This window comes from Prosopis cineraria, unplaced genomic scaffold, assembly GCF_029017545.1.
Source record: "Prosopis cineraria cultivar Desert tree isolate PC_DT_omini unplaced genomic scaffold, ASM2901754v1 PC5, whole genome shotgun sequence".
In the NCBI taxonomy this organism is placed as follows: domain Eukaryota; kingdom Viridiplantae; phylum Streptophyta; class Magnoliopsida; order Fabales; family Fabaceae; genus Prosopis; species Prosopis cineraria.
The window spans coordinates 24845458-24872219 of NW_026555336.1; the positions used below are offsets into that span (position 1 = coordinate 24845458).

A 26762-nucleotide genomic window follows, 5' to 3' on the forward strand; every position below is an offset into this window, starting at 1 on the left:
CAAAAGCTCATGCTTTTTCATAGCTCATTTAATAATCTAAAAAATTGAAATTAAATTCTAATTAATTTAATAAAAAATATATTTATTTATTTTAAAATTTAAAGTAACTATAAATTTTTAAATAAATCTTTTTTATTATTACAAAATAAAATATATAGCTAAAAATATTTTAAATAATAAATATCTAATTAAATGAATTTGAAAAATATTTTTATATGTATTATGTTTATATTTAAAGAAATTTAAATTACTTTGAAATAAACAATTATTTTTATATTAGTAAAATGTAATATAAACTAAAATATAAAAACATTATAAAAATATCTAATCAAAATATTTTATTTTAATATGATAAATGACGTCTATTATTTGGCTGGAACAGATGCCATATATGTTGCACGTTCCAGTCCCCAAGGTCCGCCGCGATCTACACACGGTTCGGTGCAGCTCAGGGGCGGCTTTTTTTTTTTTTTTTTTTTTTTTTTCAATTAAAAAAAATCATAATGTTTCCTGTTCCTTCCTTGAAATGGACGCCTACGCCATAATTGTGTTTGAATCCAGTACATACGATCCGTTTGGTTTGCTTGCATTTCATATTCAAAAAATAAAATTTTATTTTTAAAATATTATAAGTTATTTAAATAAAATATTTTATAAAAAAGTACATCATAAAAAGAATATTTAAACAATGACTGAAAATAAATTTAAAAATATAATTATTTGAAACTTTTAAAAAATATATTTAAAAAGTAGAACGTTATTTGATTATATTAACCCAAATTTAATATCTTATTTTTATTTAAAAAATAGTTAATTCGTTAAAAATATAATTATTATTTTAATAATAATAATTAGGTATCAATTTTTAAGTCTAATAAATTGAATAATTAATTATATTAATTTTTAGCATTAATGTATAATAAAAATTATAATTTTTATCACATTTTTTAAAATTATAAATTAAAAAGTTACAAATAACTAGAGATTAAGTTTTTAGCATTATAGATCAAATTTTATATTATTTAAAATCTTTATCATATTTTTTAAATATTTCAAATATATTGCATTTGTATAATAAAAATTATAAATCATCATAAATTAATATTCTTTTTGATAATTATATATTCAAAAGTACATTTCACTATTATAATTCAAATAAATTTAAGGGTACCAAACTGACTTTAAAAAAAAATATATTTAAATATAAATTTTATTACAATAACTGACTTTCACTAAACTAACTTTTACTAAATAAACTTTTATTAAATGAACTTTTAACAAATTAAAAACTAAACACATACGTACTCTATTCTAAAGATGAATTAGATGCCATTTATGGTCGGGGGAGAGGGTGTTCCCTTTTTTCTTCTCTCTATTACCCTCATTTTTTCTCTCTTTACCTATGGATCAAAACTTTTTAATTGTTCAAATTTTTTTAATAAAATTATTATTGTAATTTTACAATATTATAGTTTTAAATTATTTAGATTAAAATTTAATAGTTCAAATTTATTTATATATCTTTGTATAAAATTAAAATAATAATTTTTTAAACACTAAATATGAACTGTTGAAATTTTGATCTAACTGTTATGAGAAGGAAAATGAGGGAAATAGAGAAAAACGAAAAGGAGACACCTTTTTCCCTACAAAATTATACAAAATTTCCATACAAATGCAAACCCAAAATTAAATCAAATGAGCACACTTGAAAATGTCAATAAAAGCATTGATTTTTATTTAATTACTTCCAAACTAAAATAAATTTATTCTTAAAAAACATAACTTTATGTCATTATACTTTATTCACATTTTGCTATTGATGTCTATACTTTTTTTATGCTTTTGGTTCCTGTATTTTTATTTTTTAGGGAAAATGACGATTGAGGACCCCCTAAGGACATTAATTTCAGTTAGGGATCTTGAAAAATAGAAATCCCAATTAAAGACTATGGTCTTTAAGTAGGATAAAAAACAAACTTGAGTTTATAAAACTGCCCCCTCACTAAACATTGAAAGGTAACAGGAAAGAAGCTCATCTCATGTGCTCTGTTTTCTTGTTTTTCAACAGGAAAAATATTGATGGAGTGTGCTCTCATGTGCTAAAAATGTTAAGGAAAAATTAGTGGAGCATAATCATCTTCTAATAGGTAATTGTATGCATTGCTTCTTTTACATTTCGTCCTCTGCCATGCATGGAAGAGAAGTCTGCATCTTCTTCTTTCATTTCTCTTCCATTACTCTGTTTTCTTCTTTTACACATGTCCTCTGTCATGCACGCACAGAAAGAATGTTTTAATCTTTGCAAATGCTGTTTTGCACCATTTCTCTTTATTTTATACCTAGGAAAAAAAGTAGTCTTCTTAATGATTACTAGACTTTATATATAGACATGCGGAAGAAATGATTTTCGAGAACGACACAGTTGAAAAAGTTGAGGAGTGAAAAACAAGGAAAATGTAACATGGATGCTGAATTTTTATGATCTATGTTGAAAAGTGCTTGAATGTTGAAAAATATAACATGATGTTGAATTTATGTAGTCAAGGTTGGGATTATGGAATGAACAGTTGTGAAGTACTAAATTTGTATATTGCTTGTAGTTGTTCCAGGTTTATTTCCCATATGGCAAGTACTTCAGCAAAAGAAGTATTTTGCTATCTTCATGTTGATGGACATTTTGTAAAAGATTTATAAGGGAAGATGACTTATGAAAGTGGGAGATTAATTTCTAAATTGATTAGAGAAGGCATAAATCATGAAGAGCCGTTGAGGATGGTGTCATTAGTGACAGGAGTTGAAAGTGGTGCAGCTGACTTGAAATTTACAGTGAAGTTTAGTGAAAACACATACATAGATCTGTTAAACGATGAGGGAGTCCAACATTTGATAAAGTATAATGATGAGTCAGCACATGTGTATGTTGAGACAAATGATAATGAAATAAATGGAGCAATGGATAATTCGATGGAGTAAGTTGTTGTTCTTAGTTATTTATGTGTTTAATTAGTTTAATGACAATTTATATTGACCTGTAAGTAATTGTGAATGTAGGATGGAGAATTTGTTAACATGGTCATTGCCAGGATCTCCCTATAGGCAAGAGCTTGAAAGTATATCACCCTCTTTGCCATGTTCAACACAAAATGCTCTTGCACCACTGCCTGAGGTTAATTGGTAAAATGGAAGGATTTACTTATGAGTGTTGGCTAGACATTTGATGATGCAATTGTGTTCAGAAAAGCACTATATAAATACAGCCTTGCTTATAGGTTTAGTTATATATTTGTGAGAAACAGCCTAAGAAGATGATTGTCAAATGCAATATTGATGGTTGTAAATGGAAGATATCAGCTTATACTCTTGGGAAGACAACCTCTATATTGTATGTGAAAAAATTCCATAATGAACACATGCACTCTGCTCAAGACAACCTCCTATTAAAGCAAAAGGCTAACTTAAGATTGACATCATCAATCATCATTGATGTTGTGAGGGGGAATGTGGAGAAAACTTCAAATGAGATTAGACAAGACCTCTATAAAGAGTATGGGTTAAATCTCACATATCGGCAAGCTTTGAGGGGAAAAAATAGAGTATTGGAGGAAATACATGGGCTTCTACAACAGTCATACATGTTGATTCCATGGCTTTGTAAGAAATTGAAGGAGACGAACCCAAACACAGTTGCAAAATGGGTTGCCTCAACAAATTATAGATTTGATAGACTTTTTATTGTATATATATGCTACATCAAAGGGTTTCTCCAAGGTGCTCATCTAATTTTGTCTATCGATGGAAGTCATTTAAGTGGTCTATATAAGGGGACTTTGCTAGTAACTTCTGTAATTGATACAAATAATGACTTATTTCGTTTGGCTTATGTAATAGTGGGTGGAAAAACATATGATAATTGGGCTTGGTTTCTTGAAAATGTGAGAGAGATCACTCACTAAGTTCAATTGACCATAGTGTCAGACAGGCATAATGCTATTATTGGTGCAGTGCATGCAATATTTGATAGCAATCGACATGCTTTTTGTTATTGTCATGTCAAAGAAAATTACAACTAAGAATTTACAAAAATTAATAGAGGCATGTAAAGGATTGATGGGATGACTAAGGAAGATGTACTTAAGTTGTTGGATAATATTGCATATGCAAGGTTGGAAACAGAATTTCATGTTGCTATAGGTCATTTGATGGTTTTCTCCCCACAATTAGCAAGATGGTTAGAAACAAATAGGGACATAGATCGCTGGGCATTAGCAAGATTTCCATACAAAAGATGGGACAATATAACATTAAACCATGCTGAATCTTTCAATGCTTGGTTAGTGAAAGAGAGAAAACATCATATATATGCGTTGATAAATGAGTACCAAGCAAAATTAGCAAGGAAACTATACAATAGCAAGACAAAAATGGCGAATTGGTCAAATGGAATTGGACCACGTGTTGAGGCAAAATTGAGCGAGAATGTATTAAGAGCTGAAGTTATGGTGGCTGAACATTATAGTGTGAATATGATACTAGTGAAGGTAGGAAACAATGACTTGAGAGTGAATCTAACATTGCGAGAATGCTCTTGTCAAGAATGGCAAATGGTAGGAATTCCTTATGCACATGCATGTGCAGCAATAAAATTAGTTCAAGGTAATGTGTATTCATATGTTGAAGAATGTTACACTATTCGTGCACAAGAAAAAATTTACAGCTCCACAATGATTTTGATAGAAACCATTGACATGCCTCAGTTGAACGAGCTACATTATGAAGATTATGAAAAGAATACCTTTTTGGAACCACCACTAACTACACGTGCCCCAGGGCGACCACCTACCAAGCGAAGAGAGTCACAGTTTCAGAATAAAAAAGTGTATCATTGCTCAAAATGTAATCAAGCTAGACATACCAAGAATAGATGTAGGAATCCCAATCCAATGTAGGGATTGAAAGGGGGGTGAAAATCATATGCATATTAGTTAGTTTAAAATTAAAATGCATATGGTTTTTATTTATTTTATGGAATTTGTTATTGAATGACCTCATATATTTTTTGTATTTGTGGAGGTGATAGGTTATGTAAATGGGATTGTAGTCTATGTTTTTTTTTATAACGATTGCATAGGCACCATTTAGGTAGCTAGGATATTTTTTATGTAAAAAGGGATCCAAATATGGTGTACTTGTATTGCAATCAATGTAATATAAAGTTGATGAAAATTTCAGGTCTAAATTTGTTTGAGTAAAAATGCTGTCATGGCATAAGACTGTTGAATTCACTAATGTCGCATAGGGATATTGCTAATATAACTACTGACAACATAGAACCTTACTTGGGATTAAAATTTTCTGTAGTATTTCAGACATTTAAGAGACTTGTCAGATAATGGGAACCAATAACGTTGATTGGCAATTTCATATTCAAAGCAAGAAAAATTCCTACCATAAGTTGTGGAATGAATAATCTATCAAAAGATACCTATCAAAAATCAGGATCCGGTAACCTTACCTAAGAATTCCCTAAGCTGAGTTAGAAAAATAGCTAACGTATAATGTGAAATGTCCTAACATGACTTAGGAATTCTTTTTTTTTTCTATAAGTCTTGCCACAGATTGGGTTTCAAAAACCTCAGTTGGAAATTCCCTAACCTACCTTGGAAACATAACTAATGTATGTTGTGAACGTGCCTAAAGTGACTTGGGAATTCATTGTTAAAGGATAAGTATTGCCACAAGTTGGGTTCCAACAAAGTCACTTGGGAATGGCCTAACCAAACTTGGAAAAAAGGTGAACGCATGTTTTGAAAAAGCCTAATGTGACTTGGGAATTGACTGCGTAAGGATAAGCCATTTGGCACAAGTTTTGTTCCAGCAACCTCAAATGAGAATTTGGTAACTTAAGTTGGGCAAGTAACTAACATATGTTGTCAAAGTTCCTAAGGTGACTTGGAAATTTATTATTTGATAAAAACTAACGTGGCACAAGTTGGGTTCTAGTAAAGTCTCTTACGAATGTCCTAACCTAACTTGGAAAAAAGCTGAATGTATGATTTGAAAGAGCCTAACGTGAATTGGGAATTCATTATGTAAGGATAAGCCGCTAGGCACAATTTGTGTTCCACCAACCTCACTTGGAAATTTCGTAACATATATTGTTAAAAACCAAACATTAGTTTTGAAAGTAATGTGAGTCAATAAAAATCAATAACAGTTTGTCAAATTTCTTGAACACGCAGTCAAAGATTTTTTTAAATTAATTGCTGTATCATATACAAGAAGCCACAGAAAAAAACTTAATTACATAAAGGTTTAATTTACATATCATAAATGTCTACACTATGATTTCAATCTTTTGGATCGTGCATGCCCAGCATTTGAAATGGACATCATGACTTGAGAGCTCACTTTGTTGTGTGGATGAGTCACCAACCAATACAATACCTCACTCCTCATTTCACTCAATTGTTCCTACACAATCAGATAAAGTCAACTCATAAATAGAAAACTATCACACATAACAAATTATATCTTAACTTTAACATTTGTTCCTACCATTGTTAAAGGAGGCATAGTAAGGCTGCCCCATTCCTCTCGTGCAGTATTATTCCACTGTCTAAGGCAAAAGATGACATACATTCCACAATCAGATCTACAAAAAATATAAAATCTGTCAGCGCGTAGTTGGGAAATATACAATTAGTTACATATACACAATTTCAGCTTTTTTACTCACGTCGTCGGTTGCTGTTCCATAGGCACCACTTTCAACTCTAAGTCATAATTGTCATCAACACGTTCAAGTTTTAGTTTCATTAATATTTCTATAAACCTTCTTTTTTGAGAATAAGAACAAAGTGAATGAGAAGTTTTCACTAACAAAATTTCATATATCATTATATAGAAAAAGGCATACCATAAAATATGCCATTTTTTCCTTCTCTTTCGGCAACATTGCTTCCTTAGCTTTCTTTATATTCTTTTTTTTCTTCTTTGATTCTCTACCAGATGGTAGCATCGAGTCCAGCACATACATTGTGGCTGTTTTCGACTCCACAACATAGCAAAACCAGTGCAATGCAAACACTATAGGGAAAAAAATAAAATCACAATCTCCTATGTTATACCCGATAGTAGTTGGCATAAAGTCCTTTAAATGGCTATCCAAGTCCCATCTTTTTTATTAGTGGATTATGGTTCCTTGAAATGAAATAATGTAACACTTGTAACTTGTAAGCACCTAATAAAACAAAGGAATTAAATCGCAAGACAAACTGTAAAATCTGGATTAAAAATGTGTCACCACATAAGTTGATCCTTTTCCTTTTGCTCATTGACCAAAAGTCTTCCAATTAATGTAACAACCTACATAACAAAATTACAGTTACATTAAAATTTTACTATAAATTAATCTATTTTAACTAGCACACTTGCTCATCGAACTACTGATCCATTGTCTAGGACCTAGACACTTGCATTCATATCTTGTCAGATAATACTGCTCAATCTCCACAATTTTCCTGTTATAGAAAACAAAATTATATCAATCAATCAATTATGAACATATGATCTAGTAAGGTTGAATATCATACTCATGTCACTCATTGGGTGGAATAGACTTTGTACAGTATTGGTAAACTTCTTTCTCTGTACATTATCCTCTTTCTTCATGTCCTCTTTTTGCCTTTCTTCTATCATCCAAAAAGGGTGAATGAACAGTACTGACTATTTATCGTTGTGACCATCTTAGTGTCATTTCACCCTTAGAATCTTTTTTCTAATTGGTTTTTCTACTTCTTCTTGTGCACCCGATTCTACCTCCTTTTCATTTTTATCTCCTTCTACTTGTCCTTCCTCTTCTTCTTTTTCATCTTCTCTGGATCCCCTTCCTCTTCATTTTCATCTCCTTCTACTTGTCCTTCCTCTTCCTCCTTCTCATCTTCTCTGAATCCTCCCTCCTCTTCATTTTCATCTCTTGTCTCTTCTCCTTCCTCTTCTTTTTCATCATGTTCCAACTCTTCCTCCTCTTCCTCTTCACCATCATATTATTGAACAACTTCTTCTCCTCTTCTTTTATCTTGGAGCTTGAGGAGTCTTTGTGCAATTCCACTTGTAAAGGTCACAATATCTCTGTATACCTCTTTTATGTCCTGCACCATATAAAATATCATATATTTAAAATTATATAAAAAATAACTTTGTTAATTAACAACCATCATTTTGCCCTTACTGGATCATAAAATGAAGTCATTTCTGGAAGCTTTACTGAGAAGTTGTCATGTCCTCGAGAAGGGTGATACAAAATGCCATGATCACTTGCCTTCTCAAGTTGAACTTGTGCTGTCACTCTCTCCTCTGTCCAATGTTCCAGAGCATCTTCTAGTGATGACACTTCAATTGGCTCCAATGGAAACATTTGAAAGTAGGAAATCTACATATTTACATCTATATGATATAACCCACAGAATTTTGCAAAATAATTAACTTATAACAAATTATATCATAATTTATCCACATACCGCAAGAAGAAATAAGCATCCTCCAACAGTTTTTTTGTGCCCATCATTCTTCTCCCATGCTTTATATTCGGCTATCTCCTTTCCAAGCTCAGATAGTATAAAGGATGACCAATCACAATGTACAGTTCCCAAATTTAATCCAGACATGACCTCTAATAGTTTATCACTTATTTTGGAACTTGAACTTGGACAAAGAAAATTTCCTAAGTAATAGAGAATGAAGAGAAACTCAAATTTATCATTTTCTTTTCCCGAGAGTATCCTGTCCTTTATTACATTATAGGATACTTTTTTAAACTTCTTGTTTAATGACTTTAATTTATTCTTATCTCCATTCATATCAACCATCTCCCCATCATTAGGCAAGCCAAGTAAGGCATGAACTGCTTTGCCATTAATGACTTTCCTTTGACCTCTAATGAAAAGGAATGATGTAGGAGGATCAAATGCCTTCATCACTTCGTCGCACAAATCTCTAGGCAACTTGTAACATTTAATATTTAAAAGCTTACCAAATCCTATTCTATTAACCCTATCCCTCAAAGATTTTTTCTTTTTGATATAATCAAAAACTTCCTTCATCTTTGACAGAGAACACCTTGTCTCAAATGAAATCTATCCAAGAAAAATAAGTCAACACCATTACTTGAATTCATCACATTTTTCATGCTTCAGGTAAAAAACAACGTACCTCGTAAGCTAATACACCAGCATTTTCCTCCTTAGCCAGACGCTTATAGTGATCTTGTTCTTCTGATGACAACTTTCTCCATGCTGCAACTGCTTCTGCGTTTAGTTTCTTCAAATCATTTTCCTAAGTTGTATACTTGCCACGATACACCTTTTTAAACTTGCTTAAGCTAGAACAACTTTTTTGCCTTAAAGGATTTCCTTTTGTTCTAACCATTGTCCTGCACACAAATAATGGGGGTTAAAAACAAAATACTATTGAATATATCTAACGTCACTAATGGATACACATGATAGCACTATTGAATTCACCAAACATCAAATCTTAGTTTTCTCCATAGAATTTCTTTGTTCAAAAGATATAAATGTCTTGCCTCTCATGAAAAATCTTGATTTGTAGTTCAATCTATACTACTCAAACTCTAATCAATTTATGTTGGTTAAGAGCAACAACCAAGTATTGCAATTATACACCACGTACTAAATTCTTTAAAAGTTAGCTGTTATATTGAAAATTAAAAATGATTAGAAACAAGATATTTTAAGTTTATATAAGTTCAAGACAAATAGTTATAGGGGGAGAATGTAAACACTAACCCACCCCCACACACACACCAACCCATGAAAAGGGTGGAACCTTGGGCTGCTTACAAAGGGAAGGATAGACGTTAATTAGCCTTGAGGGTGTGGAGCCACTAAATCCTAATGAATTGAGATTGCTTGATTTGGCAGAGAAAGAGAAAGTGTTTAATATTGGTAAGAACAACAAGAATGAAACTAAAACTGATACACAAAGCATTGTAAGAACCGATCTTTATAAAGAAGGACCAACCGTGATTTTTGGTGTTTCTAAACTCGAGAAGAGAATGAAATTTATAGAAGTTAGCAAACATAATGTTGCAGATAGGAGTGACAAGGTTAATAATGGAAACGATTCAATTAGACTTGTGAATTTCTTGATGCCTCAAGGTCCAACTTTTCAAGGATGCAAAAATAGTACTAAGAATGATACAAAGCAGACATGAGGAGCCAATTCAAAAATGGAAATAAAGATAGAAGGACCTATTTCATAAAGATAGCAGTCCAGAGACCAATTTCCCAGTTTTAGAAGTTCATAGGCCAATTTACAGGTGAAAGAAAGTAAAGGAAGGTGCTGCATTTTCCCTTATCACATTATACATATTAAAACATCACTGAACATTCCAAAATAAGCATCTCCTGCCTCAGGTCATACACATTAGCAAGAAAAATATCAATGACCAACGTTCATAAACATTAAGCCTTTTGCACAAGAAGTATTTTGTTTCAAAGGAAAGCACCAAATCCCAACAAATGCCAACCATTAAAATTGAGCTAATGCTATTTACACGAGAAGCATTCCGTTTCAAAGGAACTCAAAATTTTAAATTGGGAACATGAGCAAGTTCTATTTTCCATTACAATTTTCAGGCCAAAAAATAACTAATTTCTACCAAAAATAAAGAATCTGATAGCGACAGTCCGAGCGAGTTTGAGACTATAAACTTTTTATGCTGACATTTTTTGCAGGCAAACTACAACATACTACAAGTTTGAGACTTCATAGATGAAAATCCTTAGCTTTGCAGTTGGGCGAAGTATAGGAGAGCTTAAATCCGAGCAATGGCAGTCGGAGCTTCCACAGAGAGTGCGACGGAATAACACAGACGACGCAACAAAAATGACCAACGCTGGAGAAGACCTCTCACCGACGATTGCACAATCCTACAGCTTCTATGGTGAACTTCATGAACGACAATGAACACCGGTGAGTCAGGACCAGAAATTGCTCGACCGAGACAAGAAAACAAAGCAAGTAGGGCTCTGGTCTGTGCGGTTCTTTGCTTCTTTCTCTCATGGGCAGTTTTAACAATTTATTTTATTTTTTAATCCCAAATAAGGACCATGGTCCTTAATTGGCATTTCCATATTTCAGGGTCCCCACTTGGGATTAATGCCCTTAACCGGTCCTCAATCGTCATTCTCTCTATTTTTTATTGTTTTATGTCCCTCCAAAGTCCCTATACTTTGTTCATGGAGGGATCTAAAATAATAAAAATAAAAGTATAGGGACTAAATATATTAAAAAAAATACAGGAACCAACAACAAAATATGAGCAAAATATAGGAAATTAAAGTTATGTTTTTCCAAAATGATTTGACCACTTTTCTTCTGCACTTAAAATGCTTACAATTTTTTTAATTTTTTATATATTTTTTCAAAAGTTCATTTTTGCATCAAAATGCCTCAAGTGCACAAAGTCTAGACACTTAGGTAAATTTTTAATTTCAATGCAATATGTTTGCACTTTGAGCTAATAACACATAATTAATAGTCCTAAGTAATATAGAAAGGTGTATAATAAATACTCTCTCTATTAAAAAATGTAAGGTATTTTTTGAGGAGTAGGATGTTAAAAACTGTAAGGCATTTTAGTCTTCCGAAGTGTGATTATTGTTTAAAAGTATCTCTATTGATAATGACTTTATATTTATTGTAGAGTGTTTAATAGGAGTAAATATGAAAATATAGAGTTAGTTTGAAAGTAAGTAATTATTTCATTGGGAGGTAAAATTTGATTAAAAATGATGGCAAGACACTTGGCCAAGAACTCTGACACTACCTTGGTTTTCCCACGATTCCTAATTGAAATGTGGATGATACATTTTAAATAAAAAATTAAAACGGACTTTCAAAGTAGATGGTATATAATTACTTATTTCGTTTGAAAAAAGTTAATTTAAATATTATTGTTTTAAAATAAAAAACATAGTAAATATACATTATTTTAAAATCTAACTGTTGAAAATTTTCTAGTTATCTGGATAAATTGTGCTTTCTATGCTTTCAAATCCTAGGATCCAAAGTATATATTTTTTTCAAACCTGCGCCAAAACAAATAAATAATTAGAATATTTTAAAAATAACTAAAAAACATGTAACATAAAATAAAATATAAAAATACATTAATAAGACTTGGAAAGACCTAGATTCACGTTAAACAACATCAAGGCCAATATAGTGTAGAGTAGAGAGGAGAGGAATGCGGTAGTGGAAATGCACGCGGAATAGGATAGAAGATATCAAAAAATTCACCAAGTGAATAAAGAGAGAGGATGGAGAGTAGAGAAATCAAAAAGATTAGAGTGGAGATGAGAGAAATTACCGGTTACTGGAGAAGAGAGAAACTCATGAGTTCCCGTGCGCGAATTGGAACAAAAATAATAATGCTTGGTGGGGTTTAAACTGAAAGAAAACAAATTGCCACAGTTCAATTATTGAAGTGTCTGTTGCGCAAAAAAAAAAAAAAAAGTATTGAAGTGTGGGAAATGTTCACACCTTCACATATTTTGCAAATTGCCCTAGTTCAATTACTCAAATACGGGAAATGGTTTACAAGCTTATACTCCCTCCGTCTTAAATTATATAGTATTTTTAAAGAAGTTTTTTCATCTCAAAATATAAGATATTTTGAGTAGATTAATGTTTTATTTAATTTACTAATTCCAATATTACCATTTCCCTCTCTATAATTAATTTTTGTTCCTTTTATTTTCAATGTATTCAATGATGGATATTTTTAAAATTTTATATTTTTGTTTTGAAAAGATAAGATTGTTAAGTGTATTTAATAAAATTTATTAGTATGTGAGATTTTATTTAAAAATATTTTATAATTTGAGATGGAAGGAATATTATTTTGCCATGATTCCCCAAAATTCAAACAGTACCACTATGGGGAAAGTTCCCATGGTTGTTGCAGATATCATGGGAATCATGATATCCATCATTTCATTGGCAAATGTCATGGGTTTACCACGACATTCTTTTGGACTGTGGGAAAACTTCCAACAATTTAGTTAGATAACATGGGAAATGTTTTCACGTTATCTGACTTAATCATGGAATTTTTTTAAAGAAAAAATTAAAATCTTTTATTGTAAAACATGAAACGTGGGAAATTTAAAGACATACCCATGTTCTATCCTAACCATCACATTTTAACCATAGCCATCACCATCTTTTTTGGTAGTGGTTGTAGCAAAAGTAGCTGGTCCTATTGAGCAAAAGTCCAGTCCCTTAGAATTCTTCACTCCTATTAAACTTGAAAAACAGCCTTCTTAAAAAACAGCCTTTTATTGATGACAAAAAGAGGGGAGAAGGATATATATGCAATTGAAGATTCTTAGACCAATCTACCTCAAGGGAGTCCGAGAGCTTGGCATAAAGATTTGATGAATCACCTCGCATCCTTTAGATAACAATGAGGGATGAAGAAAGTAGATGCAATCTCAAAGCCAAATCGCTATTCTTCATTGTTGTAATATCCTAAATTCTAATTCCCAAATTTAATTGATTAACAAGGGTAAATAGGTAAAATTTAGTATAAATTGGTTTAATGAGGACTAACAGGCCTACTTATTATGGATACAACTTTAGGATTGGGCCAAGAAGTGTTTTGTGTAATGTCCACCTTGACATTGTTAGAACAACATTCCAACAACACTATTATGATAAATTAAAATCCAAGGCTATCACAACATAATTATTATTAAATAACCAAGATAAATTAAAATCCTTATATAAGGCTATCACAACAAGGGTTTTAGAAAATTAGTTTAAAAGATTAGGGTCCCAATAAACCCCTTTTGAAAGACTTTGAGCTCAAACCATTAATTAAAACAAATTACACAAAATAGCAGAAGCATAGTAATCACTTATATATCTTGAATACAACAAATGGGCATTTTCAATTTTTTTTTGTTTCAAAAAATGCCTCATCCATTGTAGTGGATGGCATAGAGGGACTACATCCCTCTCTGTGCAATGCACTGTGATGCATTTGTATTGTGCTAGTAATGTCATGACAGTTCTGTTGTCATGACAGCTTCTCCAGCTAACTTTTAGAGTGTGTCGTTTCACCATTTGACATTCAATTTGAGTGACTCAAGTGTCCACATGTCGCTCATTGAGCCTTCTAGCTATTAGCATTGATCTTGCATAAAAAAACTCAACCATTTAAAATTTGAATACCCAAACCCAAATTGGTCTGTTTTAAATTCAATACACACAAGTGTCCAAAACCCACAACCTAGTGCCAGTAAGTTTGGAACCACATGGACCAACTCAAGTAGACCATATAAAACATAATAAACCAATTATCCCACATCAACAATAGTCTATACAAAATTTGACTGTCAAAACCTTAAATTCACAGTAACTTAAAGGGGCAATAATATAATTTTACACAACAATCTTTAGCCATCCACAGATGTAAACATTATAAAAATATCAGTTACACTAGTATCTCGACTTTTAACAGTAGTTTTGTTACAACCCACAATATCCTAAGTCGCTATACCCACAATTCATATATGTTAACGCAAGTGAGCCCAAAACAAGCATATAATCCTAAGTTGGCCTAAAATTCATAGGCTATTTATTACAATACCAAACTAGAAAGGGGAAGAGCTATACAACTAACATTCTTCAATCCTCAATAGTTCCTTCCTTCCCTTTGCTCCTACAGAAGCCTTCACCAATAAAATGTAACCACAGGGTGAAATAAATATCTTAATAACAGAATAACTCACAACTATCAATTAATATGCACGACTGTAAATAAGTAAAGCTCATATATGTAAAAACACCATTTAGCATATTCAAACTTAAGCATTTTCCATAACCATAAGTCATTATCACATTTAGCATGAACATTCTACCATCTACTTCTCCATATCCCCCTATCTGAAACCAAAGGCTCTATTGGGCCAAACGCACATACATATTGGCCCAAGTGCACCTCAGTGGTAGGATCACTAGGCCAAAGTGTCATATCCTACTTCTAGACTATAGTATTTCTTTTATCATGCAAGATTCAAGATGTTATTACTCCAACATCGCATCACACTGATGCTAAGGGGTGTAAATATCCAACACCATACCTCACATGGACACTAAGGAGATAGTTTTTAACACCATACCTTACTAGGCACCAAGAAAAAAATGCTATATGGTCTTCTACTACTCCTTTCTAAGGTTGAACTCCCACCCCTGCCATGATTATACTCACTTTTCTCATAGAAATCACATGCTTGTACCCAAAACCACAAATTACTTATATAAATATACTATGATAAATTCATTGTTTTAAAATTCAATTTTCCATGCACAATAATCCCATTTCATAATATAAAACACTTTCAAAACACATGTATTTAAAATTTCATGTTTACTCACAAACAGTCAAGCACTTGATCAAATAGAGTAAATTATTCAGTTATCTCAATCGTTTTGTCACAAAAAAGGGTTACTATGGTCTAATATATGCTCCACAAGGTTCACACATGTAACAACACTTGATCACTAAATTTCAAGTACCCGTTATGCCCAAAACCTTATCCATCAACACTTTTAACACACTTCATTGATTCCATTTAATATCTAAACATACTAATAACACCAATCCTTTACCTATATTATTTCAAAACTCCTAAATTTTACTTAAGGTTTATCCAAGCCCTAACAAAAATTTTAAATCATCACGAAACACATAATCGTAGGTTTAAAACCTTGATTTAACTTCATAAGACCTTAACTAAGCCAATGGGTTCAGTTAAAACCTAAGAAAATGTAATATCCTCCTCATTTTATCCCATAATTAAAAATCAAATCCCAAATAATTAGAAAAATGAGACAATAGTTGTCATCAAATACAGAATTCTCATTGGTTAACAAAATAGGGACCACAAAATTATAAATCTAAAGTCAAATCAAGTCTTGCAAAGAGGTAAATCAAAGTTCGCAAATACGCAGAAGTAAGGGATTGTCATATAAGTGAGTGTATTGGTGTAGAAATTTGATAAAGAAAAATTCTGAAAGTGTTTAAGGCGTGTGCCGTGGCTTGTTAAACATACGCTGTGGTGTGTTCACCTCTGTGACACACGCCGTGGCTCGTGACACCATGTGCCGCGGTGTAAATGCATGAATTTTGACAGTGAGTCTGCTATTAATTTGACAGCTTTAGAGCTAACTTTTGACGTGCCCCAAATCTCCATCCGACATTCAAATGACGCAAACTAGGAGTCTATAGAAAGCTCTTTCAGGACTCTAACTAATGGCATTAATCTCAAGCTCAAATTCTTTTTAAAATAAAAATTAGACACCCTTTTCAAAACTTACACTATTATGACAAATTTCACAAATTTCAAGCATCCTAACCAAAACCAAGGACCAAAGCCACCAGTAACAATATGACCACATACAACTCATCAAAACTAAATCCTGCAATGCATCATAACATAAGAAATAATTCAAGATCAAATTTTCACTACTCAACCCCTTAACCCAAAACATAAGTAGGGGAAGTTTGCCATAAATTTTTATCAAGATTTCCTAGATCATTACATAATATTCACTATCCTCACTTACATTAGTATTTTGACCCTATCAACATAACACATAATGATCAACTCTCTCCTTAGGGCCCAAAATACCATTACAATTTACATTTCACTTAATGTAAGTAAGTAACAAAAAGGAAAATCCTAGTTGGCAATCAAAATTGTCAAACACATAAATTACCCAAAATAAAGAGGCCTATTACAAATGGATCGTGATCCTAAGCCTCGGTTTGTTTTTCTCTGCTTTCAGTTATTGAGCTATTCCCTGTAATATTGAAAATAACAGGGTGAGTAGAACTACTCAGTAATCAAGGTCCGACTAGCCCATACTAATGCATAAGAATTAGTTTAAATGCAAGTGGTAGTAAATATTATTATTATAACCTATGAGCAACATTTGAAATTAAGAAATTTACAACTTAGCTCACATAATGGCATTCACTTGAAAAAACAATGCTTTTAGCATCTTTCATAAAAATAGAATTGCTCACACAATTTATTGACAAGCTTAATGGCAAAAATTATTACTCAACTCATCATATCCACATTATGGACTCAATAAAGACAACAAGCACCTCTACTCACTATATGCATGATCACACCTTCCTTATATCTTCCTTATTCCACTGACACGAAACCGTGGGCCATAACTCAATGGGATAGTTTATATTCTTTGACTTCCCTAGCTTAAACACTTGTGAGGGGATTACCTGGTCAAGGTATACCCAACTCACTTATAGATCATGGTTTCCCCCATTTCTCACACCATGGGGTGTCATACACCCTAAACTAGCTTCCTCATTGAACTAGTGGATAACTAGCTAGGTTCGAGTCCATCATTGAACCAGTGGGATAGTCCCTCATTGAACAAGTGGGACGATATAGATAGAATCAATCTAGGCAATTCATCATATGGATGGCGCCTTACCACATGGATTTATCATCTACTCCACTTCTTAGGCGAACTCCTACCTTTCTAGATCATGCAATGGACATTCATGTGATAATTCACACATATACAATTTATAGAACTTCACATTATCACATTTCATAGAACTTTAAAACCAAGTAAGTCATTGAACTCCTAATTCACAATCATTGTACCTCACACTTTTAAAATCATTGATCTTCCCTATTTTCATTGCACCTTACACTTTTAAAATCATTGAACATTCCTATTTTTATTGTACCTTACACTTTTAAAATCATTGAACTTTCCTATTTTCATTGTACCTCATACTTTTAAAATCATTGAACTTCCCTATTTTCAAACATCATTGAAGTCCTTCTAAATAAAGATTCATTTTGCTTTTCAATTTGTAGAAATCATTACACTCTTAATGAACATTAATACAAAAATCCACCACTATTATTCTCAAGAAAAATTTTGCATCATAAGGCATAAAACTCATAAACTTGATCTAGTGGATTTCTTCACAAATTAAGTCACACTTGCATTTCTTTTATTTTATGCATTCTAATGATAACTCATAAATCAATAAACTAATAGTTACACACAAGCATAAGATAGAATTCTCTCAGTTACCTTAAACCTTTGAGAGGTCAAATGTTTCACCCTTCAAATATTCACTCCCGAAGCTTTCAAGAAGCATGAATGGTGCTAATGGTAGTTACACTACAAGTATTTACCATGCAAAACATCAATATCCATTTTTAGCTATTTTCTACTAGTATTTCATCATTTCTTAATACTCAAAATTTACTCTAAACTCATGTATAAGTACCCATAAAGTTTCTTAGTTTTCTATAGCTCTCATTTATAACATTGAGCTCTTAAATGGGCATTAATGAAGCCACATTATTCCTAACCACCAAATTTATGGAAATTTCGAACACTTAATGTCCTCTAAACACCAATAATCATAAAATCATAAATATCAAGTTTACTTAGCTCAATCTAACCCCATTAACTCTATTTAAGTTAATAGGTTCAGACCCATAACTTCTAGGGACCAAAAATCACTATTACTAATCAAACCCTAACCTCTACCGTCAAGAAAATGGAAAAAGAGAGGAACATTTAAGCAAGGAAGCTTACTTTGGGTGTTTATGAGCTCTAATTTACTCCCAATAATCAGTTTCTTTAAGCCCTAGCTCAGGTTTTTTGCTACTCTCTCGTTCTCTTTTGTTTCCTCCTCTTTTTCACTTCAGATTCACGACTTAATACTACAAAATTCTGGCCATGCACCACGGCGAACATACAATGCACCGTGGTGTATGGGACAGAAAGCCTCTTCTAGGCATGTTGGCATGCATGCACTGCAGCGGACCAACCCCACGCTGCATTGCATGACACAGAATTACTTCTTTCAGAAATTATTTCTCTTCTATTCCCAGGTGACCCGATTCTCCTTTAGACTTGCGTTTAGAATTGAAATCAAGATCAAACACGCCCATTAGGCCTCTTTGGCCACACACCTCAAAGATACACTTTATTGATCTATTTAAGCTTAATTAATCTAGATTTAAAATTGAGGATGTTACAAAAAACACAAGTCAAGGCCCACATTAACCCAACATTATAAAAATTTCACAAAAAGGGAGAAGGAGAGGTATAGGGAGCTTACCCAAAGATGAATCTTGCTTAAAATGCTCCCACAGCTTTCCTAAGATAAAGCCCTAATAGACCACAAGCTTCCTCTGTCGTCTTCTTGCACACATTGATTTCTACTATCAAAACAGTAATTCTGATGTGAACTTTAAATGTGCACCATTTTCACATTTGACATCCTTTTAGGATGATTCAAATGCCTGTATGAAACTTATTTCAAAATATAACCACAATGACACTGATTTTCTTAAAATTTGATATCTCATTTGAAAATTAGATGCTTGAGTGAAATTTTACTAATTTAAGCCAAACTTCTCTACTCAAGTGTCACAAATCCAAACTATATATCATGGCCACCTTTGGGGTCTTGACTACATCCAATGGGACTAATAACATCTGATTAACCATTTACTATAACTATAAAACACATATACACAATTTTAGCTAGTAAATTACTCATTTCACATGCACTTGGGAAAAATCACATATTTTAGCTTAAATTCCCTACCCACTATAATCATGCCTTTATCACATATCTATCACCACTTTCACGCTTTTTAATATATATACATATACATATACATATACATACACACACACACACATATATATATTTCATTCAAAAGCTCTTAATAATCAAATAAACATTTCAAAACACTTTTAATGGCATATTGTAAAACATCACACTCAGAAATCTTGCAAGCATCAAAATCATAATTTATATATTTACTTCTATGCAATTATACTAGTTAGTAAACATAACAAACTATATGGTTATCTCAACCCTTCTATTCTTAAGAAAGGTTACCCATGACATACTTGCTCATTCAACCTCTTTTTGCTATCCTAATACGTTACATATAAAAATCTACATAAAAATTACCATCCTAAGTTAATTGTCGCACTGACTAATAGTATCAATTAAAACAATTAAGCACCTAAACATTCCTAACTATCCATTCTAAATCCATTTCGTCCTTTTAAACTTACATGCCACCTATTTCTAATTAAACTTACATGCCACCTATTTCTACCTTATTGAACTTCTTTTTAAATTTCTACTCATTTTCTCTTTCTAATTTGACCAATTTGAGTGTACATCTTCAAAGCTTTATCACTAACCTCCAAACTAGTTACAAAGTCTTAATTTAACTCTGAAGAGTCTTTCTATTACTATGGGGTAAGAAATCAACCCTTAAAAAATTCTAAATTTAATTTTCCAATAGCTTAAATTAAGAGAAATTAGTGTAAAATTGGAGGTTAAGGTAGTACGAGATTTACTTGATAAGCAACAAGTCAAAAGTAACTCTCGAGTTTCTACAAACCCTTGCCATAGCAGAGATTGGGCTCTTGCTCCACTCTCCCACATTCTTTTCCTTTGTTTGCCTTTTTATTTTCATCTGATCCACGATATTTAAGGGTAAAATTTTGTGCCATGTGTAGCGGTGGACTTAGTATGAGCCGCGGCCTGTGGTACAGTGGATGAAAATCCTCACCGTGTGATAGAACACATTTGTTACCTACTTTTATTTGTCAATTAGGACCTTTTTATTAATGATTTATCACCTAAAGTACACACAATGCATTAGATCTAAAATTTTGCCTAAGTTTTTAGGTTTAATGCACTAGGGGCATTTAGTCTAAAAAATGATCTTTCGAGAAAAGGTACAAGAAAAATTAAAAAAGTTCATTTTATGTCTAGTTGATGAGTGTTGAAATTATATTTTTAAAATTTTATTTTAGTTTGAGAGTAATTAAATAAAAAGTTAACAATTTCTTAAGTGTCTTAGTTTAACCTAGTTTTCGGGTTATCTTTATGTGAAAATTTTTATATAATTTTGTGCAGCCTAGAACTTAGTTAATTTAATAAATTCTTCCTTCTAATTATGAATTTTTTTCTAGACATTAATTAGATTTTATTATATCACATGCTATTTAATTAAATTATGTGATTTATGTGACATAGGTGGCATGTAACTTGTGCATCAATTGAGCAATTTAGGTCAACACTTCTTGAGGTTAATGGCTAAGTAATTGGACGTGATTTATGATATTTTGGGAGATTAAATCAACTTAAAATGTAGATGACACATGGAAAATTAGGCACACATTGGAATCATCTACAAACTAATAGGATGGTGCCACCTTGCAAGTGTGACAAGGCTCCTATCTTCTTTTATTTTCTTTTTCCATTTTTTAATTGAGTATTCAGCTGAAGGGAAACACTAGATGCACGTCCATTTAGCCCCAGTTTGAGATCCAACACTCATCTTATTCATTTTCCACATTCTCTTTCTCTTGGTCATAGTGTTCTTCATTTTCTTTCTCTTGTTCTTTTTGTTCCAGCACCATAACCTCTATTTTCAGCCACCAAACCTCCACAAAACTCACACCATTCTTCTCCTCCCCTCAATTTTATCCTAACCTTTCCATTTTCATAAGGATTAAAGCTCATTTTGATCAATCAAGAGCTATGGAGTTTAGCCTTCACAAGCAATCACTAGGGTTCTTGAATATGATGAAGATTGGCTAATTTCTTTGGTAGAATCCTAGAGAGGTAAAGATGGAGGATGAGTTTTGAGCTTCAAATTGGCTAAATTCTTTTGTTTTCTATCCTCTTCTCTTTTTACTAGATAGTTAGATTTCTTAATCGAGGGTTTAATCATCTTAGCTTGTAAATTCTAATTTGAATTTGATGTTGATGTAAAGAGAGAGGATTGTTTCATTTAATTTCTTCCTTGGACAGCCATAACTGAATTTTTCCACACTTTTTTTGGCACATAATCTTGTGTTTTTCAATTAGTGAATAACTTGTGTTAATATTGCATAATCTTGTGGTGTTAATGCTTGTGTTGTTGAGTAGGTTGACATAATCTTATGGTTACTCAATTTATATGTTTAATCGTGGCTATTGAGGGAGGATTTTGTGTAAATTACTTAGCTAATTTCTTCACAAATTGGTTAATTGAACTAGGGACTTTAATTTAAGACCTAGGAAGGTTAGCTAATTAGGTTAATTGGCTTAAGATAATTTTCTTAAGTCATGATAGCTTTAGTCAAGAGGAAAGAAAAGCTAAACTTAGCCTAATCATGAGAAGATAGTGAGTCTAAAATCAACTAATCTCTAGGGTTCCACTCTTGTGAAAAGAATAGTTCATTTTACTCACTTTAATTACCATTTTAATTACTTACATATTAGGTAATTGGTATAGATAATTAGGTAACTAAATTCCTACAACTTTGGCTGATGTATTTCACTAGATAACTTTTAATTAGACTAAAATCATTCCTTAGGAGATGACCTAGGGTTGGCCTTATATTGCATTAGGGTTAGCTTTAGTTTAATTTTGAAGGCAAGTAACTACTTCCTTATCACTGTGCTCAAACGCTTTACTTTAAAATGCAATCCTTCAACTTAAGTCTTTGCATTTAACATCCTAAAGGGTCAGAACACCACTTCACCTTCCAAAACCTTAATCACACATTAATTTACCAATATATCCTTATTTAGTAATTGATTCTAGAATTAAGAATTCAGGATGTTATATTCCAAGGTGTCATTACTCCAACACCATATCACACTGACACTAAGGAGCGTAAATCTCCAACACCGCACCCTATATGGGTGCTAAGAAGATAATCTTTAACACCGCACCTTACTAGACACTAAGGAGAGAATGTCATATAGTCTCCTACTATTCCTTCCTAAAGGTGAACTCCTATCCCCTATCAGGATCATGCTTACTCTTCTCATAGAAATCACATGCTTGTACCTAAAACCACAAATTACTTATATAAAGATACTTTTATAAATTCATTGTTTTAAAAATTATTTTTCCATGCACAATAATCCATTTCACAATATGAAACACTTTCAAAATAGATATGTGTTTAAAATTTCACATTTACTCACAAACAATTAATCACTTAATCAAATAGAATGAATTATTCAATTACCTAAACCCTTTTATCACAAAAAGAGTTACTATGGTCCAATATGTGCTCCACAAGGTCTACATGTGTAACAACACCCAAGCAATATTGAATCTACATAATTAAATGTTAATAGTCAATTATCACTCTAATTAAACCCTGTAATCACTAAATTTTGAGTGCCCATTATACTTAAAAACTCCTTTTTAACACCATCAACACTTCCAATGACACTTCATTAATTTCATTTAACACCCAAACACACTAATAACACCAATCCTTTACCCACATTGTTTTAAAACTCTCAAAGTTTACTTAGGTTTTGTCTAAACCCTAAAAAAAATTCCAAATCACTATAAAACACATAACCCTAAGTTTGGAAGCTTGATTTAACTTCTCAAGACCTTAACTAAGCCAATGGGTTTGGTCAAAATCTAAGGAAACACAAATCAAGCCCCATATTATCCCAACATTATAGAAATTTTGTAAAAAAGGAGAGGGAGAGGTATAGGAAGCTTATCTAAGTATGAATCTTGCTTAAAATGCTCCCAAGTTGCTTCCAAGATAAAGCCTTAGTAGACCATAAGCTTCCTTGCCACCCTCTTACATTTTCTTTCTTTCCTCCTTCTATTTTCTATCTGCTTTGCTAACTGATATGCATAGATTTTTACACATCCACCACGATGCATGGTACATTCGTCATGACAAATGGCATAATGAGGTTCAGAATAGTTTGAGTCTCACTCCATGCCCTGGTCTACTCTAACTCTGACTTAGCCCTCTTTTAAGGCCGTCTAATGATCCAATAATCACATTAGTCATCCAAAAACACCATTAATCTATAAATAACTTAATTTTACCAATTTATCCTCATAAACACTTCTAGGATATTACATTTTGGCCTATTTAGACCTAAATAGGAGAGCAAGATTGAAGTTGTAACATCCCGTTTGGATTTAATTAACATAAATAGGGTTAAATTAGTAAATTTATGAAATAATTGAATTTATTGAGTTTCTTAATTAATAATAGACCTATTAGATCTTTTAGACAGCTTTTAAATTGGGCTTGGATAGTTATTAGGCTAGTTAGGCCCAATGAGAAGGCCTAATTCATTATGGGCCAGACTGGACCATGCATCATAGTGATGGACAAAAGTTTTAATAAGTTTATCATGAGATAGACTCAAAATTGGAAAAAAAGAATAGGAGAGTCAAAATGCAAGGGAGATAAGGAATTTCTCTACCAGGGTTTCATTTTTTTCCAAATTGAGAGCTTGTTTGGACTTATAATCAACCAAGTAAGTCTTGTATCTCTCTCCTCTTTCATTTTACATAAATTTTCTCGTGGCTTTGGTTAAGAGAAGTTGTGATTTTTGCTTGGGGAATGTTGGGTACAAACCTAATCACTTAGATAAGGCCATTGGGAATTAATTTAAGTTTTTATATTTACAATTGGCAAGTTTATGGTTATTTGAAGTTGGGCTCAAGAGTTTAGATGAACCATAACCTTAAATTTGTATATTGGGAGTAATGTGGGTTTTAAATTAGTGTTATTTAGCTCCATGGAAGCTAGATGAAGTTTATGGAATATTGTAAGGGTGCTGGTTTACCCAATGATAAAGGTTAAAGGTTGTGGGTAACTCATTTAAGCTAAGAAATGCTTATGTTAAGGCTAATAATTAATTATTAGCATTTAATCTTATAGATTATAGTTGCTCAGTGTTTAATTGAACTTGAGGAGACTTAGGGAAATATTAAATTCCATAGATAACCCTTTTTTAGTAACAAAAGGGTTAAGGTAATCAAATAATCTACCCTATATATTGACTTGTTAGACCATATATAAGGTTTTTTATAATGTGACAATATGTAATTATATATATATATATATATATTTGTAAGTACAAGCATCCGAGTGTATGAGTTGGTTTTAGAACTCTATGTAAATTAGGAAAGATGATTTTGAAACATTATTTACATTTATTTACAAATGTTAGTTTTATGGATTTTTTTTATAATAATGTGATAGTAATAATGAATTATATGATGTGGATTAATGAAACATGTGGTTGTATGATTGTGCTTGTGAGGGTGGCAGGTTCATCTTAAAAGGAGGTAATGTAAAATCATATGATATCTCTTGAAAATGGGGACACTGTGTGTGGTCCCATGTTTTGCTATATATATTTAGAAGTCCTCCCTTACTACATATGGTGGTAGTTAGGCATGTGACACCTTAATTATTTAAAAAGGGGGGAAATAATGGTCTGGATGAGAAACAAAACCTTAGCTAGGTTAATTTTCCTATTCGGTGAGCTTAAGTCTTTCTAGTCATATAGACTTGGCCTAATTGTGTTAATACCCCACGGATTTAGTCACCGGTGTTTAGGAAATTTGGTTAGAATTTATGAATCATGTATTGTGATATGTGATTAACTATAGTTTTGTGTTGTACCATAATCACATTACTTTTTTAATATCCCACTTTATATGCTTATTTATGTTTTGACTGATTAATAGGTAGTATAACTTATTTAGTTATTGGGACTCTATGTCACCCTATGGTTACTATTTTACAAGTGACAGTGCTAGTAGAGGTAAAGGAGTAGATGAGTTTTGCTTAGTGCATATTGCCCTCAGACTTTTAATTTATGTTATGTGTAATTGAATGTGTGTGTGTGTGTGTGTGTGTGTGTACATTTTCAACTAGGAATATCTAATTCTTTTAGGTGTACTTGCATGGATTGTGTGACTGATGATATGGTAATTTGGCCTGAGTCTTGTATCTCTTGGTGAAATTGTATTGTGATTAAGTTACTTTTACAAGTGTATGATCAATTATGATAGACTTGATGTTTAATAATTCATTGCTATTAGTTGGCCAAGTGCTATAATTGGTGAAAATGCCCCTTTTGCTAAGTAAAGTGGGGATTTAATTATCAATACATGTTTGAATAGTGATATGTTGTGTGTAATTTCTTTATTTGGTGTTTATTAGTCCATTAGACTTAGTTCAAGTCTGGTTTTGACTAAAGGCACTTTGTTTGGATTTAAGATGCTTGAATGCTTTTTAAGTTTTGAAATGTGACCTTTTGCATTAAGGTGTCCAACTTTTAAATGGGTTATTCTCTTAGTGTGAAATTAGTGCTATTAGCTAGTAAATTGAGTAAGCTTCATATAAGTACTTGAATCACTTCAATTGAACATCAAATAGTGAAACTACATGCATCAAAAGACAATTCATGTGCTGTCATGACATCATGGTGCACCGCGATGAAGGTTACTTACATTATGGAGATAACATAGTAAGAACCTTGGCTCTTTATGTCATCTATTGTAGTAGATGACGAGTTAACCCTAGTGGATGTGCCCTTTTAGGGGCAAATTATAGTTTCACCCCAACTTTGAATAATTGTTTCTGATGTATTCCTCATACTTCCCTATGTAGTTAAACTTTAACTTTTAATTTGATGTTAAGCTTAACTAACATTTTTAAAGTTTTTTGTAGGATTCTAATTTTCTATGATTTCACACTTAATTATTAAAACATTGTTTATTCTTGTGATTAGTTATTAGGATTATTGATTTCTTAATGACTTGAGATGTAATGTTTTGTTTGGT

At 32.1% G+C, this 26762-nt stretch overlaps 1 protein-coding gene across 1 annotated transcript; it reads left to right on the plus strand.

Annotated features, from left to right (window-relative positions):
* Positions 1-4115: 4115 nt before the first annotated feature.
* Positions 4116-4949, plus strand: LOC129310790 (uncharacterized). Its single transcript, XM_054952702.1, has one exon. It carries the CDS (start codon positions 4116-4118, stop codon positions 4947-4949), a length of 834 nt encoding a protein of 277 aa, XP_054808677.1.
* The last annotated feature ends 21813 nt before the right edge of the window (positions 4950-26762 follow it).

Bases quoted from the DNA above. Each gene is read 5' to 3' on its own strand.
- LOC129310790 (XM_054952702.1), top strand. From the start codon at position 4,116: ATGACTAAGGAAGATGTACTTAAGTTGTTGGATAATATTGCATATGCA.